Source organism: Trachurus trachurus (genome assembly GCF_905171665.1).
Source record: "Trachurus trachurus genome assembly, chromosome: 16".
Classification (NCBI taxonomy): Eukaryota; Metazoa; Chordata; class Actinopteri; order Carangiformes; family Carangidae; genus Trachurus; species Trachurus trachurus.
The window spans coordinates 12,435,753-12,453,672 of NC_139902.1; the positions used below are offsets into that span (position 1 = coordinate 12,435,753).

General features: G+C 43.3%; 1 protein-coding gene across 6 annotated transcripts in view; it reads left to right on the forward strand.

The window, feature by feature from the left end:
• Window positions 1–241: 241 nt before the first annotated feature.
• LOC310999584 (threonine--tRNA ligase 1, cytoplasmic-like) overlaps window positions 242–17,920 on the forward strand; it is a gene marked incomplete at its 5' end in the record, with an annotated part of 29,405 nt that continues 11,726 nt past the window's right edge. For 2 of the 6 annotated variants that reach the window (XM_083990058.1, XM_083990059.1), the window contains 10 exons: window positions 242–437; window positions 7,575–7,704; window positions 7,825–8,042; window positions 8,156–8,208; window positions 8,296–8,422; window positions 8,848–9,023; window positions 9,233–9,518; window positions 9,655–9,912; window positions 10,459–10,623; window positions 10,755–12,849. In XM_083990058.1, the coding sequence (XP_083846184.1) occupies window positions 242–437; window positions 7,575–7,704; window positions 7,825–8,042; window positions 8,156–8,208; window positions 8,296–8,422; window positions 8,848–9,023; window positions 9,233–9,518; window positions 9,655–9,912; window positions 10,459–10,623; window positions 10,755–12,772 (3,627 nt within the window). In that variant the 3' untranslated portion in view covers window positions 12,773–12,849. Of the gene's footprint in view, window positions 438–7,574; window positions 7,705–7,824; window positions 8,043–8,155; window positions 8,209–8,295; window positions 8,423–8,847; window positions 9,024–9,232; window positions 9,519–9,654; window positions 9,913–10,458; window positions 10,624–10,754; window positions 12,850–17,480; window positions 17,654–17,920 lie in introns of those variants that run through there. The other 4 variants (XM_083990061.1, XM_083990060.1, XM_083990062.1 and 1 more) reach the window with 4 other exon arrangements.

A 17,920-nucleotide genomic window follows, 5' to 3' on the forward strand; every position in this document is an offset into this window, starting at 1 on the left:
AACATTTAAACAACTTGTGTCGTTTATTTCCCGTCATCTGGGCTGGGTGTGTACTTGTTCAAACGTCGGTTATTGGCGCTATTTTGGATTGAGTGAAAAAAAAAAAAAAAACAGTTATGTGTTTATGCCAAAGTAAAACATGGGGGCGTGTTTTCTCGGTACATCAGCTCCCTCGTTTCCACCCGCAGCAGCAGCAGCAGCAGCAGCAGCGAGCGACCTGCAGACAGACGGAGCTGGAAAGATGGCGGCCGGTTCTGGGGCTGCGAGCGGCCACGGAGCCCGCGGCTCTACCGCTGCTCTGGAGGCGTCTCTGGACCGGCGGTTTCAAGGAGTATCCAACACCATGGAGTCGATACAGGGACTTTCGTCTTGGTGCATTGAAAACAAGAAGCACCACGGCCTCATCGTGCGTCACTGGATGAAGTGGCTCAAGAAATGTGAGTAGCTAGCTCGCTGCTGAAGCTAACCCGCTAGCTCACTTTAGCTAATTCAAATCCGCCTCTGTTCAGCCTGCAAAAGTCTGCTGCAGCTACTGGTGGTAGGTCCTGCTGAAGGCCAGGACGAGGCAGTGCACCACAAAATAAAACCTAATCACTTTATTAAATTAATTTTAACCTTAACTCGTCTCGGCTGCATGTGTTTATGGCAGCGTTATCGTTATCAGTGCTGGCAATTAGCCGCTAACTCCAGCTAACGCTAACGCCTCCTTGCCCACAGTGTTTACCGCTGGGCCCCTGGCTGCATACATGTCTATGGTCGGGCCTCCCGGGGCTCAGGCTCCGAGGAGACACGACCCTGCTGCTGCTTTTCACCATGAGCTAGTTACCACCACGCAGTGCACCGCGTATCTCGGTGGATGAACCCCTGAGGTGAAGGTGGTCACGGCCCTGTGCTCCAATATTTAACCTTAGCTTAATCGTCGGTCCTGTGCAGTTTGATCAGTGTGCAGGTCCTGCAGGGGTCCGACCTGCAGGATTCATTTTGGGATGAATTAGTTACCTTTATTCAAGTCGGGGTAAAGGGAAAGTCCACTCAAAGCAGCATTTAAAGCCGGGGTTAAAAATTACAGGGTAAATCAGAGTGATAACCGAAACACATTTTTACCTTACAGCAGCTGTGTAAATAATAACACTGCCAGTACTTCACATATTGGATTCAAATTCAGTTTTGATGTATTTAGAGTTAACTTGCATTTTATACTTCAGCTCTGTTGTAGTTGGTAAACAAATATTGCATTTTTTTTTTAAATTCCACTGTGTGTTAATAGTTGTCATTGATATGCGCAGATTCAAATTAGAAATTCAAAACGTATAATCAAATACGTTGATACGTGTCATTTACATGGGAAGAAGAGACTTTATTGGAGGGAACTTAAAAAGCTACTCAGCTGTATGTAAAGTAATTAAAAATGAACCCCATCTTTACGGGCAGCAATACAAAAAGTCAAGTGTCAAGTATTAGTGCAATAACATATTTTCCAAAGTAAACCATTCTGCTAAGAGCTTTAAATATATTTTGATTCTAATAGTTTTTATACTTTTACAGAGGTAAGAATTTAAGTAGCCTAGTATTTCTGCATTGTATTGTTACATTGGTGTAAGACAAAGATCTGGAGGCAGCTTGTTACAAGTTAGACCAAAATTGATGTAAATTTTACTGTTTTTACTGTTTTTGTGTTGGTGTAACATGTATTTCAGTAATTTAAACTTGATGGGTGATCTAGGTTGGTAATTGCAAGTTTAACACAGTAGATATTTTGGTTGTATATCCGTTATTGGTGACCATCAGTACAAAGTGACACCTAAAAGTCTTTGCAGACTAGTATCATTGGAGTCTGACAAGTGTTTGACCTCATTTCTAAACTAATGGTTCATCTGCATCCCTTCACTACTCTGTTTAGAGTCGTCCTCATTTAAATGCTAAATGTGGGAATTTCAAGTTCAGTTGTGTGTCTGAAAGGTTTTTATATTCAAACTTAAAACTACAGAGGCATTACTAGGATGACAAGTAATGATATTTTTATGAATTGATATTCCAATTGTTTATCTTGATTGTTTGATTTATCTGTATTTGTCTATATAATGACAGAAATGATGACAGTAAAAATTGAGTAGCAATTTCAATGGTCATGGTTCATCTATTGTTGCTTTTCCACTAGGACGGTACGCTTTTTTTTGCTTTTCCACCTGGTACCAGGTACTATTTTAGTACTGCCTCAGCCCTGGTTCCAAGCGAGCCGAAGCGATACTAAAACGTGACGTCAGCCGGACTGCCTTATGTTATCATCACATTTGAGAAATTTGCCTTTGCCATTATTGAAGTAGCTACAGATTAATTACTGCAGTCAAATCGATAAATGTACTGATCATCACAGCTCTAATTGCAATGCAGCACCTTGGACGTGACTCCCTGCTACTGCCAAGGAGGTTTTGTAAATCCTGCGTACGGCATTTGAAACATTGCAGTTAGTGATCAGAGCTGTCCTGCGGCTTCATTATTTACTCAAGCTGCAATCCGAATATCTTGAAAGAACAAAAACCATCTAGGTATTTTTGAAGCCTGATACATGTAGTTGAAAGCTCTGAGATAAGATACATTCTGGATAAGGCAGGGGTGGACAATATTTTTTTCCCAGAGGGCCATATGGAGTAAGTGAAGGGCCACACAATTAAAAATCAAATTGAAACATGAAATGCATAGTGCTGAATTAATAAACTAGGCTACATGATAGACATAATTGTTTTACAAAGGGCTATTTACCAGTCCAGAAGGCATAGTCCCTTGTTTCAAAAACCAAAAACTTTCTGTTAGAAAATATTGACTTTTTTTTTTGCAGCTCTATGTGAAAAGACTGCTTACATAACACAATCCACATAATCGCATCATCAACCTTTATATTAGCCTAAACATCTTGGCAGTTGTCTGACATGCACCACAGCTCACTGACGAAACGCACTGCATTATGTTATAAATATGGACTCAAGCCAAGGCAGACTGTATCATCACAACTTAATACTGACCATGACTGTAAAATGATATTCATAGATACTATTTTAAATGTTTTATATGTGTAGATAACATAGACTTTAACAACATAGCACAGACCTGCATTACTGAATGAAGAAAAGTTTAGGCTTATCATTTTAAGAACAAACACACTAATTTATTTTCTGCTATGCCATTTAATCCAGTCTAGATTAAGAAAGCGCCCTCTGTGGGAGTCAAGTCACATAGTAGTACAAAGTCATTGTAGCCATCCGCCTTGAGACAACGTGATGTGGATTGTTATTTATTTATTTTCTTCGAAGTGGTCGTGGGCCAGATTGAGATGGCCCATGGGCTGGGATGAGGTGTTAAGGTTAAAAACTGAACTTCCGTGATTGCTTGTTTTCAATGTTTGACTAAAGTCAAACGTGTAATTACAGCAGGATTTAAGACAGTGTGCATTATTTTGTAGTGATGACTGATGAGATGAGTGTTTTACAGAAATGTGCATGATCTCAGATATGATATTAGTTTGTGCAACCGTAAACGATTTATTCAAGTTTGTAGAAATATGTTTTTTTGTAGCTGGTTATTTTGAGTGATTCATACATGTGTAGATTTACACCGTTTTCTTCCCATTCTCAGCTGAATGTATGCAGAACAGTGACGGCAATAGAGTATACCACATATTTCACCAGGTTATATTTTGTTCTTTGGCTTCTATTGATAATGGTGAATGAAGGATGAAAACTATGGATATTGCTAATGAGTTTTCATATTGAGAGAGTGAAGTTGGAAGCATTCACAAACCTGTTAATTAATTGACAATGATAAGAAAAGTCTTCTTCTAGTTAATGCCATTTTACTACCAGCTGTCAAACATTGTAATAGTTCTTATGAGGACTGAGGGCCTATTATTGTAAGTGAATACCTAGATGCTGCCTCATAACAACTCAGATATGACTGTGTTAAAGTTTATAAGACAGGGTTGAACAGATTTATTGCATTACATTGGATTTCATTATATATGGAAGCCAATGCAGTGTGTATATTTATTAATATTAACGATTGCTTTGATAAAATGTACCTGAATGTCACATTAAAAAAAGATGCTTGGATCTGTCTAGTTTTCTGCACCAAAGTGTTGATCAAAATGTTAAAACAATTATACATATATTGCAGTTGAAAACTAGCTACTTGGCTAACACTGGTGCATTTACAGAAAGGTAAAGTAAAAGCCAGGGCTGTTAAATTGATCTAATTTTGATCTTACAGTAATTTCAATTTTGGCACCAAATGATCTAGAACTAATATAACTGGGGAGAAAATTATTATTCCGTCTTTTTCCGTTTCCGTTTACAAGATTATTGGGATTTCATTGCGCTGCACTCGCTCAGCCTATACTGTCAGTGAGGCAAGTTGTGTGTGTGTGTGTGTGTGTGTGTGTGTGGGGGGACACACTGTATTTAAAAATCAATGCAAGTGAAGATGGCAGAGGGAGAGAAGTGCTGTTTGGTCAACATGAAAGGTAGAACAAGTTCTCTTGTGTGGGAACACTTTGTATTCGGACAATTCCATGAGGAGAAAAAACATAATGGGCAAGATTTGCTTCAAGGTGGTTTCTGCACCACTTAGCAACACCACCGATCTTTTAAACCACCTCAAACCTACTCAAAACTAACTAATAAAGAAACAGAGATAAGTCAAAGATAGGTTATCGTGTAAATAATCGTGATGTCAATATTGACCGAAATAACCGTTTGTGATTAGGATTTTTCCATAATCAAGCAGCTCTACAAATGACTTAAGAGTTAAATCGCTCTAGGCCTGGCCTCTGGGATTAGCAGATTTAAAGATCCATTAGGGAGTTTCTGGTTGAGTCGTCGTCAGCATCAGTCACATCATCATCATGTGGCCATCTTTTTTGATGATACCCATTACAGTACCCACCCTGCATCTGTGCCAGCAGAGGAATGCACGATAAAAGTTTATGCTGACAACACACAATGAGCTGCTGTGAACTGGCTGAGCCACTATTCACTGATGGAGAGCGCGGTGCCAAGAGGCAATCCACTGATCATCAGTTACTGCTGGTTCTGTACGACGACATGTTCGGTCTCATCTAAAATGAATGATGTCTAAATGGTATAAAGCTGATGCAAGGACAGTCAATTTTCTTTCCCCCTAGCTTGCAGGTAGACATTACATTACATCATATTTTTTAGTATGGTATTTCATCTTTTCTCTTCAATGCAGTTGATAAAAAGACTGAAGAAGACCTTCCTATCTGGCAGTTTGCCCTCATACATAGAGTAGTCAACATGCCATTTTTGGATATTAATAACTGAAGTTGTATTTGAGCCCTGGTCTGAGTGTCACATCAGTATTGGCGTTTGGTATATGAGCTCATTTGATTGATACTTGTCCTGTGATGGGATAATAAGCAAGTTCCAGTAATGTTACTAGAGTGGATACTGTTGAGAGGATGATGAAAATAAAGAGGCTAACGTTTTTAAGGTACAGCATAGTTTCATAGTTTGTGGTGCGCGTTAGGACTTCATTGTGCAGTGTTACGTTTCAGACATTTTAAACAGAGCTGACACAACAGCAACACTGAGCCGTTTACTTTCTCTTACTCAAATTAATGCTAATTAACAGACAGATTATGTACAGTAATTCACCCTTTGGTTGTCACTTGTTTTGATTGTGTGTCAGTCTGTTCATACAACGCAAAGGAACAAAAATATTCTAGTAACAGAAAGATTGTTTTGGGTTTGAGAAGCAGTCTGATATATTGTTGTTTACTGCTGCAAGTTCTGTATTAGACATTTTACTTGACTCAATATCTATCTGAGCTCAGCAGGTTTTCAGTTAACTGAATATTTGTTTCTTTAGAGTAGAGAGAGAAAATGTACATCAGACTGATTTACATACAGTCTTTGTCATGCACATGTTCTGTCTAAATTAGAGGCATAATAGTTGCCCAAAGGCAGTATCTTCACTATAATCAACTTGTATTGTACCAAGAGGACACACAATGATGATGCACATGATTTGACATATTTGTAATTCTACTTTGCTGCTGTAGAGTTTGTGGACATTTAAAATGTCTCATTCACCTGGCGCCTCTTCATGGGCTTTGAATGCCACTCAGGTTGTGTTTGTTGTTTGGCTTTTTGCCGTCTAATTGTCTACAGCCGTAGAGCAGAGGATGCAGATGTGCTGTTTAGGTTACAGATTTGTCTTCTCGATGGAGGTGGATATAGTTTTAGTCTTGTGGTGATCGTAACAGTTGAGTGTTTTTTATGCATTTTCATTTTGATCTTTTTCCATGCAATTGTCATTTGTTGTTCAGTGCTGTGTAGATACACTTGTCATATAGATTCTCATTTCATTTCAGGTGTTTTGTTAAATATAATGCTTTAGTGTCAACCACGTTTCTAGTGAACCCTTGTTATGGACAATGGTAAAACAAAGAATCAAAAGGAGAAAAAAAAGTATAAATCTATTCTGCTTATATTACGTACCTAATCTGTGATAAACAGATGTTGTTTGGCTCCATGTTGTAATGGCGATTTCGTAATGCCATAAACTGTAGATATTTGTCTCTTTTTTTGTACTATATAAGATCAAACTTAAGAAGCGATTGGTACTTAAGCATTTCATTACCTGGGGTGGTCACATCTGCTTTCATAAATTTTATGGAAAAATCTAAAGGCAATATTCTCCTCTGAAATGCAGGGGACATTAGCTTAAGTTTTTGTTCGCTTCGCTGGCTGTAATTATGTCCTTCCCGATACTGCTTTTTTTTTAATGCCTGGGTGAGGGATGAATTTTTAAAGTTAGGTGACTATGGAAATGGTTTTAGAGCTATGACTGAACTAAGCAGTAAAAGCAGGCAACCTCCTGTTAAACCATAACTGTTTCTATAAGATCTGAATTCTGAAAGGCTTTTGGATGAAACCCAATTTACACGAAGACAAAAACTGCCCATACTGCAAATGATGAGAAAAATAAAACTAAATACTATATGGAATGAATCTGTTATGACAGTGTAGGAACAATGTAACCGTTTGCATAATAACTTGGTGCAGTAAGTTTGGCAAATGGCGTATTACAGCTGATCACATGAAAACATTTCTTGACATTTTTTAAAATAGAACTGTGACTGATATGCATACTGCGCGGGAAAAAAAGTACCGTTGAAAAATTCACCTGTCATTACACTCTGATGGCAAAATATTATAAATTCATTTGTTCTGTTATTTCTAACTTATCAGCAGACATACACACCGATCCAATATGTCCGTCCGTGATAAGCCACTGTTGGCCAAAATCGATTTATCAGTCCGTCTGTAGCCCTGAACCATGTCTTACAGGGTGTGCCCATAGCAGTGATGCTATTCTCTTGTATCTGCTCATTTTTGGGAGAGAGGGGGAGGATAGGATACCCAACACACCTGGATGGCTGAGAACCAGGGACACTGCTGTTGTGTTGTATGTGCTTTGACCACTTGAGTATGAGGACACCCCAGAGTAATGTTCACTCAAATCTTATCCTGTCTTCTTTGTTTGCTTTTTTTTTCCAGCTGACAATAATCATCGCTTGAATCTCTTCTACCTTGCCAATGATGTGATACAAAACTGCAAAAGAAAGAACGCCATTGTTTATCGATCTGCCTTTGCGGACGTCCTTCCTCATGCGATCCATCTCATCAGGTGGGTACTCAGTATTTGTAGTATTGAGGCAGTGTTAGATGTGTTTGTCCTTTCAATATATGGCTATTACTTTGTTTAAAAAAGAAATGTGACATTTGTGTTCCCATTTTTCACCATCAGAGATGGAAAGGTGCGCAAGTCAGTGGAGAGGATCCTTACAATTTGGGAGGAGAGGAGTGTGTATCCTGAGGAGCTCACCACCCAGTTAAAAGCCAGTTTGAATAAAAAGGAAAAGGAGCGAGAGAAGCACAAAGAAAAGGAAAGGGAAAAGGAGAAGGAGAAAGAGAAAGAGAAGGAAAAAGAAAAAGAGAAGGAAAAAGAGACTCCACCTGCAGTTGGTCAGTTTGTAACTCAAATTAAAGAGTGCAATAACTTATGACAGAATACAAATGATTTCCAGGTTCAACACAAAGTGTGTGTATTAAATTTGTGTTTCACTGTTAATCTCTAGCCCCAACCACCACCAAGGCTGCCCTCAAGTCCAAGATTGTAGCGGAGTTCACAGTAAGTCTTGTTTGTGCTGGCTTAAACATGTCTGTGGCAGTGTCATTAGTGATGTACATGTTCATTTACACTCTGTTTCTTTCCTAGCCTCACTCCCTCATTGAACAGTTGTCGAGGTATAAGAGAGCAGTTGCCGAGGAAGAGTTCAGGGAGAAGCAGCTGGCAGCTCTCAGGGTGGATGTCTGCAGCACAGAGGCCCTCAAGAGGCTTAAAGGTCAGATGTCACCGAGCTTATTTCTGCGTCATTGCCCAGTTATTATCCTGTGCACTTTGTCTTCAACCCATAGCATACTCCACTCTTTAACCATACACTCAACATGGAGAGTAGATGAGTGTTCATACATATGAGGTCAAGGGGTTCACATACCATTTCTGTTAAGTTGTTCAAATTAAAATGAGGGGAAATTTTCTCCATCACATAAATGTTTAGAGTTTATTTTGCTCGGCAGATAAATCACATTTTGGTCCAATAAAGAATATATACTGTATATATAAATAGTGGAAGTGGATGAAGTGACAGATGTTTGAGAGAAGTGATGTATATTATCAATAGAATGATTTTTAGAAGACATACGACCACTTTATTCTCTGTACAGAAGACACCATGTATTTGACTTTGTCAATTGTCTCGTCCTGCAGACAAGGCAGGAGGGAACAAGTTCGCTAAGGACTTTGAGGATGGCAGTTTGAAGCTGCAGGAGTTTGTCAGCTTCCTGGAGAAAGAGTTGAAAACAGGGCCTCCTCTGCTGGAAGCTTTGGGAAACGCAGACATTTTCTATGAGATGCAGTACAAGGAGGTCAAGATTGTGGCCAATGTGAGTGTTGGATCAAATCATTGCATTGTCAATTCCCTTCATAATAATTACTGTGAAATGTCATTATTATTATTATTATTATTTATTATTATTATTATCATTATTTCTGTATTTTAAAATAAAAACATTACGTTTGCTTTGTAGGAATGACTGTTGGTGAACTGATCCACACTGTTTCCCATGTGTTTCTCTACTTTCTTTCTGCTTAGGCATACAATGCCTTTGCCAACCGTGTGGCCAGTCTCAAAAGGAAACTGGATTCCCTCAAGTCTACTCTTCCTGGACCCGATGACTCCCCCATCCCCTCACCCTCCGAAGATGCCCCCTCCCCGACTGGCTCTGACTCCCCCTTCCTGGCTCTGGGAGCAGGCAGAGCCCAGGTGGACCCAGAGCTGGACGGCAAGGCCATGGACGATGGAGAAATGCCGAGCGACAACAGAGACATGGAGGACATGGACATGTCTGAAGAAGAGGCTGACGCTGCTGCACCAGGGGGTTAGTGGCTCCAGAGTGTTGTAGATCTGTGGTTGCACTGTGTTGAAATGTCCATGTCAGGCCACATCAGGCTGCCCAGTTATATGGTTGTGATTGAGATTTGAAATGTATCAGCTCTTTGAATTATTTTCACTAGCAGATGAGAAGAAAGACAAGGCGTCCGCTGCTGTTTCCAAGGCTACAAAGTCGGATGCATCGTCAAAGCTTCCAACTACTCCTACGAAAGCCTCGAAGACAAACGCTACGGCTGCTGCTACAGCCACTCCAGTGACTCCCACCTCTGCTACCGCTCAGAGTGCACCAAGCACCCCGCTAGGTGTCAACCTGGCGAAGGTGGACTTGGGAAAGATCAGCTCCATTCTCAGCTCCCTCACGTCTGCCATGAAGAATACAGGTGTGTGTGTGTGTGTGTGTGTGTGTGTGTGTGTGGTTTTGTGAGAAGATGGTGCACCAACGATCAAGGCCTGTTGGAGCAACTCATCAAAATCATTTTGAGACGGGGCGGTGTTCAGCTCAGTTGGTAGAGCACCCGCCCCATGTGTTGAGGCTATAGTCCTCACTGCAGGCGGCCCCGGTTTGAATCCCACGTCGAGCAGCCCTATCCTGCATGTCAACTCTCCTGTCCATTAAAGGCGAAAAAGCCCCAAAAATATATACTTAAAAAATAAAAAATCATTTTGAGACTTTTTCAGTTACTGTTATTAAACAAGAATAATACATTTTTAAAAAACGTTTTATTAGCCAAAGTAACAACCGCTGTGTTATGTTAAAACTTTAATTTTTGTCCCTGCCCTGAAAGAATCCACACCTGCACTGCATGATGTAACCAGAACAGAAAAAAAGTTAAGAGCTTGGGATTGATTTAATGTGCTTGAGTCACTTCTGAGATTTGTGCAGTGACTTTGATCTTTCCGTCTCTCTGCCCTCGTCTGCCTCTCAGCAGCTAGTCCATCACCACGGCCATCTCCTGGGACCCCCACCACCCCCTCTGCCCAATCAACAGCCTCTAAAGCCCCTCCAAGCCCTGCCCTGGCCAGTATCCTGTCACGTGTAGACATCACGCCCGAAGGCATACTCAATGCTCTGTCTAAAACAAACACACCAGGTAAGACGCACAAACGGTGATTGTATTATTAATTACAACTAGCATTTACTAAATATATGTGATGTATTTGATATACAAGGATCTTATTTGTCTCCTCTTCTCTCTTCCCATTTGTTTCTGTCGTGACGCAGGTTTGTCCTCTCTCCTACAAAGCGTGACAAACTCTGCCTCCGCCACTCCCACCCGAACCTCCCCAGACTCATCCACAGTGAAAACACCAGTTACCCCCACCACCCCAAAAACAAAACCCAGTCAGGGAAACAACCTCAAACGAGACATGCCAGCGAGAACCAGAGACTGGGAGAAAGAGATACAGCTGTCCCCTCCGCCTCCGCCCCCTCCTCGTCCCTCAGCTCTCTCAGTCTCTCCCCCGAGCCTAGAATCAAAAATCAACAGTTTCTTGCAGGGTAACCCGGGCTTCAGTCTCGCTCTAGGTGACGTCAGTCCCGACGGGGTGGACGGTACCCCGGTGAGAGACGAGGCCGCCGGCACGCCGACCCAGGACGAGATGATGGACACGCCCGGGAGTGTGCCAGAATCTCTAAGTTCCTCTGGAGGTCATAACCTCTCGCCCACAGCTTACCGCAGCGAACCCTGGGACGCTGTCATCACCCCGTCGGGAAGCAACAGCGACGGGGACTTCATGGGTTCCTCGTCTTCACGATACGGCGCCGGTAAAAAGAACAGCACGAAGTCAAAGGAAGACGAAGCAATAAACGTCAGGAGGCAGCTCTCCTCCTCCCCCAGTAGTGACATGAAGGGTAAGAAAGACGGACACCACGGCCAGCTGAGGATGATGGGCCTCAACCGGGCGATGGGCGAGAGGAGAGGGTCTCGTAAGGCGAGCTCCGGGTCAGATGACAGTGGGCTGGGCGGAAAGAGAGAGGACAAGGGGAGGGGTCCAGAGTCTCCAGGTGGGGAGGGGAAGGAGGGTCAGTACCACCGCATCGAGACACTAGTGTCGCCCTGCACCGAAGGGGCGCCCATTCAGACTCTCGGCTACTCCAACCGGCCGCTCACCGGCGAGCGCATCAAGACGGTGGAGAGCATCCGCGTGATTGGCCGAGGCTCTCGGCGAGGGGGAGGGGCCGGCAGCCGGCCGGGGGGAGTGATGTGGTACGAAGAGGAGGAATACATGGAGGCTCAGCCCCCATCACCGCGCGCTGTGCCCCCTCCTCTTAACATTGGCCCAGGAGGCTCCGAGGACAGGAACCCCTCCATGCCCCCTCCTCACCCACAGCTCCTCCTCCCCCACCTCCACCCGCCCCCATCCCACCCTCACCCCCACCTCCCTCCCCAGGCCCAGTTCCAGATGCCCTACCACACAGACGGCCTCCAGGGCCCCCCCCCATCACACCTCCACCAGCACCCCCCTCCTCCATCCCCTTTCTTCGGCGGCCCCCCACCAATGCCACGACCCCCTCCTCCCCCCATTCCACAGCGCCCCTCCCCTCCACCCAACCACCCCGCCGTGCCCTCCGCGGTCATGGTGGGAGGGGTGCTGGTCCCTGTCGACCGCCCCCTCTCCCTCCCCCCCCCGGTCAGACCTGACGGCGGAGAGCGAGGCGGAGGGGGTCCCCGAGGAAACAAGGTGACGCCCCCGCCCCTCATGACGTCGCTGCTGGGCGAGCCCCCACAGCTTCCCCGTCCTGGCACCGTCAAAGAGCCTTTTGTACCGCGCCACGCACCCCCCCTCCACCGCCCGGGTACCCCCGGTGTCCCCCCACCTCTACTGGGCCGAGTGAAGGAGCCTCTGAATCTACCTCTTCCCTCCCCCTCCCCCTCCCCAACCTCCTCCACCCCCTCTCCCTCCACGCCCAACTCCCCTGCAGTCGACACCGCACCCACCCGCCTCTCCGCTCAGTCCGCTGCCCCTCCTCTCCAGAAACCCCCCACCAGTCCTCCGGCCCAACCCCGCAGCCAAACCTCTAACCCTGTCCCCCTCCTCAACTTGCCCACCTCTCGCCCCCCGATCCTCTCAGTCCCCATCTCACAGAGACCTCTGCTGCGAGGCCGAGCCCCGCCTCAGCACCATAACCAAGATTCCCACATGGGGGGGTTTCGTGGGGGCAAAAGGCCCGGTCCTCCATTTACAGGTGGTCCCTTCCATCACGGGCAGAAGAGACCCTTCCTACCGCCGCGCTACTGAAGTGGTCGTCTATGACAAGCTGAATGAGAAGTGCAAGCCACACATCTAGCGTCGCAGTGTGTGTGTTAGCCCCGCTGGTATGAGCCCAGATATCTTTACTCTGTTAATTAGCTTGAATTAAAACTACCTTGAGTCGTGTGTAAATAGCTGATTAGGTCTTCATGCTTCAGGTAGGTAGCCAGCCAGTCATCTAACACTGTACAGCACAGCTCGGAGGTTATCAGTTACATAGTGCAGAGTGTTGTGTAACGACCCTCAATATGTCCCTTTTTCCATTTGTCCATACACAGTAGAAAAAAGTTTCACTAAGTCTGGTTGAAGAGTCACATAAAAATAGGAAGGAAAACTAGTTCAAGCTGAAATGAAACTATACTTTTATTTAGAGTTTACCTACATGTGTGATTGTATAGTTACTCTGGCTAAAAGAGAGCAGGAGAGAAAGGTAAAGGTCTCATGGGATACATAGAAAGAGAGACAAAAAGTTATAGTTTGATATTTTTGGAACTAAGCAAAAATAAACAGCATTTTGTTTTCTTGCTCAGAGTTGGATTAGTAGATCAGTCTGTCTGTTAAATATGAAGCTACAGCCAGCAGTGAATTTAAAAGGCTTAGCATAAAGATGTTGGAAAACGGCTATTCTGGTTCTGTCCAAATATATATTAGAGAAAAAAAAATTAAATCAATCTACCACCAGCTCTAAAACCTAGTTTCTTATTTGTTAAAGTGCAAATTGTGGTTTTATTGGGGGTAGATTTGTGCCTGGGAGCAGTAACTTCATTGAGTCTTTGTTGCCTGACAAATGTCATGGCAACGTCAGGACTCAGGAAGCCACTGCCCCCCAGTCACAGAGGGCAGATTGATGTTGTTATCTTCAGACAGCACCAGACTCGCCCTTGGGCCATTTACAATTTCCATGTACTGCTAATTGTCTCCTGTCACCACCTTCGTATATAGCAGACTAACCAAGAATAACCACATTTCTAAAGATGTCAAACTATTGCTTTGAAAATGTTTAACTGAAATGATGACAGTAAGTTCCAACGTTATCTATTCTTCCATGAGAGTGTGTGTGTGTTGTGTGTGTGTGTGTGTGTGTGTGTTGTGTGTGTGTGTGTGTGTGTGTTGTGTGTGTGTGTGTGTGTGTGTGTGTGTGTGTGTGTGTGTGTGTGTGTGTGTGTTGTGTGCGTGTTGTGTGCTCTGAGAAGGTATATCTCATTTGAAGTGCTGAGATTTGTGTTGCCGCTGAGGTTAACATTTAACATCATATTTCTTGAGTACCTGCTGTAAATAATATTCTTCTCTTGCTCAATCTTTTTCACCTTTCTATCCCTCCCACTGTATATTTCTAAGCTTGTAAATATAAAAAAAAAACTGAGATGATACAGCTTTTTCTCTTCAAGCTCTTGTTTCTGTTACTGAGGACATTGATGGTCACTCACGCACCCCGTCTTTACTGTGAATGAGGCCTTGGATAAGCTTTAGCTCCGGAGGAATTTCTCTGCAGTATCTGTCGCACCTTTCTGTCCTCCTTTTGAAACAACCACGCAGAAGAGGAGGGCGAAGATAACTATGTATTTTTTATTTCTAACATAAATGTCTGCTTGTGCGCGCTTCAAGTTAGACGTCAGTCATGAAGACACTCAGTAGAAAATGGGGGGGCATTTCAGTTTGAACCACACTTTTGCGAGGCTTCAACATGTACTGACTTGAATAAAATCCAGAGTTTCAATTCAACTGGGGAGGGAGGTATTTTATTTGGTGACTATTTATCACTTAAATTGCGCTGTTTTTTCAGAGGAACTTGTTTTCATTTACCTAAACAGCTGCTGCCATTTCAACATTGCATTATGCCTTTTATTTTTTGCGCTGTATTCCTCTTTAAGATAGGTGTGGCAATTTACCATTTGCAGCAGCACCGATACCCACAGATAATATCGGGGGTGAAGAGATTTGAGTCAATTATGATTGTTTTGTAAATGGTTGATTTAAATCCTCCTGTTGTTTTTGCCCCTTCCTCTGTTTTGTTTCTTTGCTAATTTCATGCTTTTGCCCTTGAGCCCCCTTGTGCTCACATGGCTTCATCCAAAAACACTTCTGCACCTCTCAACACATCTTGTGGTTTAAAAAAAAAGAGAAAAAAAAGTGTAGGCACAATGGCAGCAGTCCTCTCTCTTGTACAGGAGTTGTTGCCATAATGCTGCCCTCTGTCCTAAACCGATGACGTGTATAAACGTAGTGAGAGGTGCAGGCCGAGTGTTTGTGTCAAAGACTCATGTCTCCTGTGTTTGTCTGATCATGAGATGTGTGCTGTCTCCTGTGCTCACTCACAAGTTGACTTCAAAGTACAGTTCATCAAGACAGATCGCGATACATTGTGAAAATGTAACCACACAGGATATATGTCACTGCAGTGTTATAGCACATCGTCAGAGCTCTGATGTTTCACTGAATGTCATACAAGTCTGTTACCACTCTGTAAACTGTATGTCTGTCATCTCTGCAGTCACACAGTCAAGAAGCTAATAATCCATCCAGATTAGTTTGGTGTGATCACAGAAGGCGACAATTGCTTAACAAATTCTTGCTCACTAAGCACTCACCAAGTTCAACACGTTAATTGTCCCTGTAAATAACCGCCTTTGTTTTCTCTTGACCTCAAGACAACTTTGACAAGATGAGTTTGAATAACTGAAGAAGTGACAAAGTTGATGGTTCATCTATCTGTGTATATTTGATAAGTTCAATTGCTATTACTGCTGTTCTCATCAATGATGCTATATCACTGGTCTTTGAGTGTCCAATCTTTTCTGGTGTGATGCACACATCCTGCAGCAGTTATTTTACACAGTGAATATATGCAAACATATCTATATTTTTTTCCAGAGCATATCACAGTTTTACATGGATATATTTTGTTAGCACTTTCATGGAGTGACCTGCATCCATTTTCCTCACATTTATTATCTCATTTGGTTTTTTGGTTGCAACACTGACTGTAAGCAGTTGGTGCACTGTCTTATTTTAACATGGGGGGTGATTTGCTGTTTTCTACAACTTTTTTCCTCTTGCAAAGACCTGGACTCACTTTTCTCTTAATTACCTTCTTGAGGAAACTGACTTTGTTTCACTTTTTTGTTCCCACTTCACACTACAATGCACACTGTTGGTGGAAATTCATATTTTAGGAATGCAATTTGAAATTGTTGCAACACTATTTATGTTGGTTTTGCGCCTCGGTTGCATAGGCCACATTTGCAGTTCAGCAGCCATAACTTCAGTCACAACGTAACAGAGTAACACCATGAGCAATGGCTGCGAAGTTTTCAATCAAATGATAGTCAACCTTTTCTTAATATAGTGTCATTCAGTTAATGACATAACTTTATGTAGTTATGTTGCATCTTCTCAGCTAGACTAGGCATTCAAAGGGAAGTGTTTCGTGATGGCAGGTATTCCACTATTCTGTAGTGAACAGTGAATTGTACAGCCAAACTGTCCCATATGTTTTACACTTTGTACCACAGGGAAAGTATCAGCTCTCCTTCACAGTCAGCTTTCTGAGAAAATCACACAGGACCTCTTGATTTAAATCATGTAGCACTTAAAGCTCTTATATTTTATACTTGGATGCTTCACTTTACCTTGGACAGATTGAAGTGAGTGAGCAAATACCAGAATTAGTCCTACATAAAATACACATAAATCTATACGTGGTTTAACAACTGTTGGGTCCAACCACAGTAAAATGGCCAAGAGTTTTACAGTTAGCATTCGTGACATGAAAACATACTTTGAAATGGCTGAATGCGCAGCATTTACACTATCAGATGCTAAAATGTATTGTTTTGATTATGTAGAGGCAGAACACTGTCTGAAAGTGTGGTAGCTCCCCCAAGTGGCAGCCAGCGGTAACTTCAGTTGTTTAGTTTGATGCTGATGTTACTATACAACTATTGACGTCTGAGAATAAAAACCAAAACATTATCATGGCGTGAACTGAGCTGCCCCAGAGTCATAGCAGTCACTTGGTAACTTATTGTCATTATGCATTCAGGTTTTAGGTTGATTTTTAATTTTTTTAATTTTATTTGAATCTTGAATTTTGTGTTTGTTGTGATACTTTCCACGAGGTTGGCTCTAGGGTTGTCAGTTATTTGACCGTCGCTGCAGTGGAGGTGGTTTTCCTAGAGGGTAAAATACTTAGAGTTTCTCTTTTACAGATTTAAATGATAGGCTACCAAGGCTTCGGGCTGTGGAGCAGTAATATTTTAGGCTGTAGCTGTGAGCTCTTCAGTCTAATGAAGCCGGAGCTCGCAGACTCTGCTGGTCGGTCTTAAAGTCGGTGTCTGTGTGAACTTAATTCGGGCAGGTGTAGTTTCTTTCATCTCCTGTGCACCATAGGTGCTGCCTCGGTGTGTGCTGGGCTGCAGCTGTCGTCAAGTCCCGCTGAGTGTGCGCGCTTTCGTTAAATTTGCATAATTGGATCCAGTCTGAGAGGCCTGACCTGCCTGCATGGCCAGAGGTGTTAACAGTGGGTTATTATTGCCTATCTTATCTGACAACAGCAGATGCCCCGCTCTTTAACTATATGCGCAGTTCCACTGTGAAAGCGCGCTCTGGCGCCGTTTCTCGGGAACGCGCACGCTGCCCTATGGTAGCGTCACAGTTTTCCGCCCGCAACGTCACTGCTGCTCTCCTAATGCGCTTCCGGTGAAATGGCCGCTCGCAGAGAGAGGGGACAGTAATGTGGAGTTGTTAGGAAATGAGCGAGTGTGTTTAGGCAGGTGTGTGTGTAGGATGGCGGTGACACACCTGTTCAGACTGGTTGTCTGTCGGCTGGCAGCTCGTGCGACACTGCGCGCTCACAGGAGGTACAGCAAGGTGCGCGCGCTTGTCCTTACTGCAGTAACTACAGCTAACGTTAGCTGTGCTACAGTGTGTGTGTGTGTGTGTGTGTGTGTGTGCGCGCTGTCAGTGTGCAGAGCTGCAGCTGTTGTTTTTCCTCTGGGGAGATGTAGCTGTTCTCAATTTAAACCTTGTTTCTCTTTAGTTTCCATCTTATGTTTGCAGTCACATTGGTCCTAGTCCGACACCTGGGTTTGTATAGACTGTTGTATATTTGAGATAAACAGTAGCCTCTACAGTACA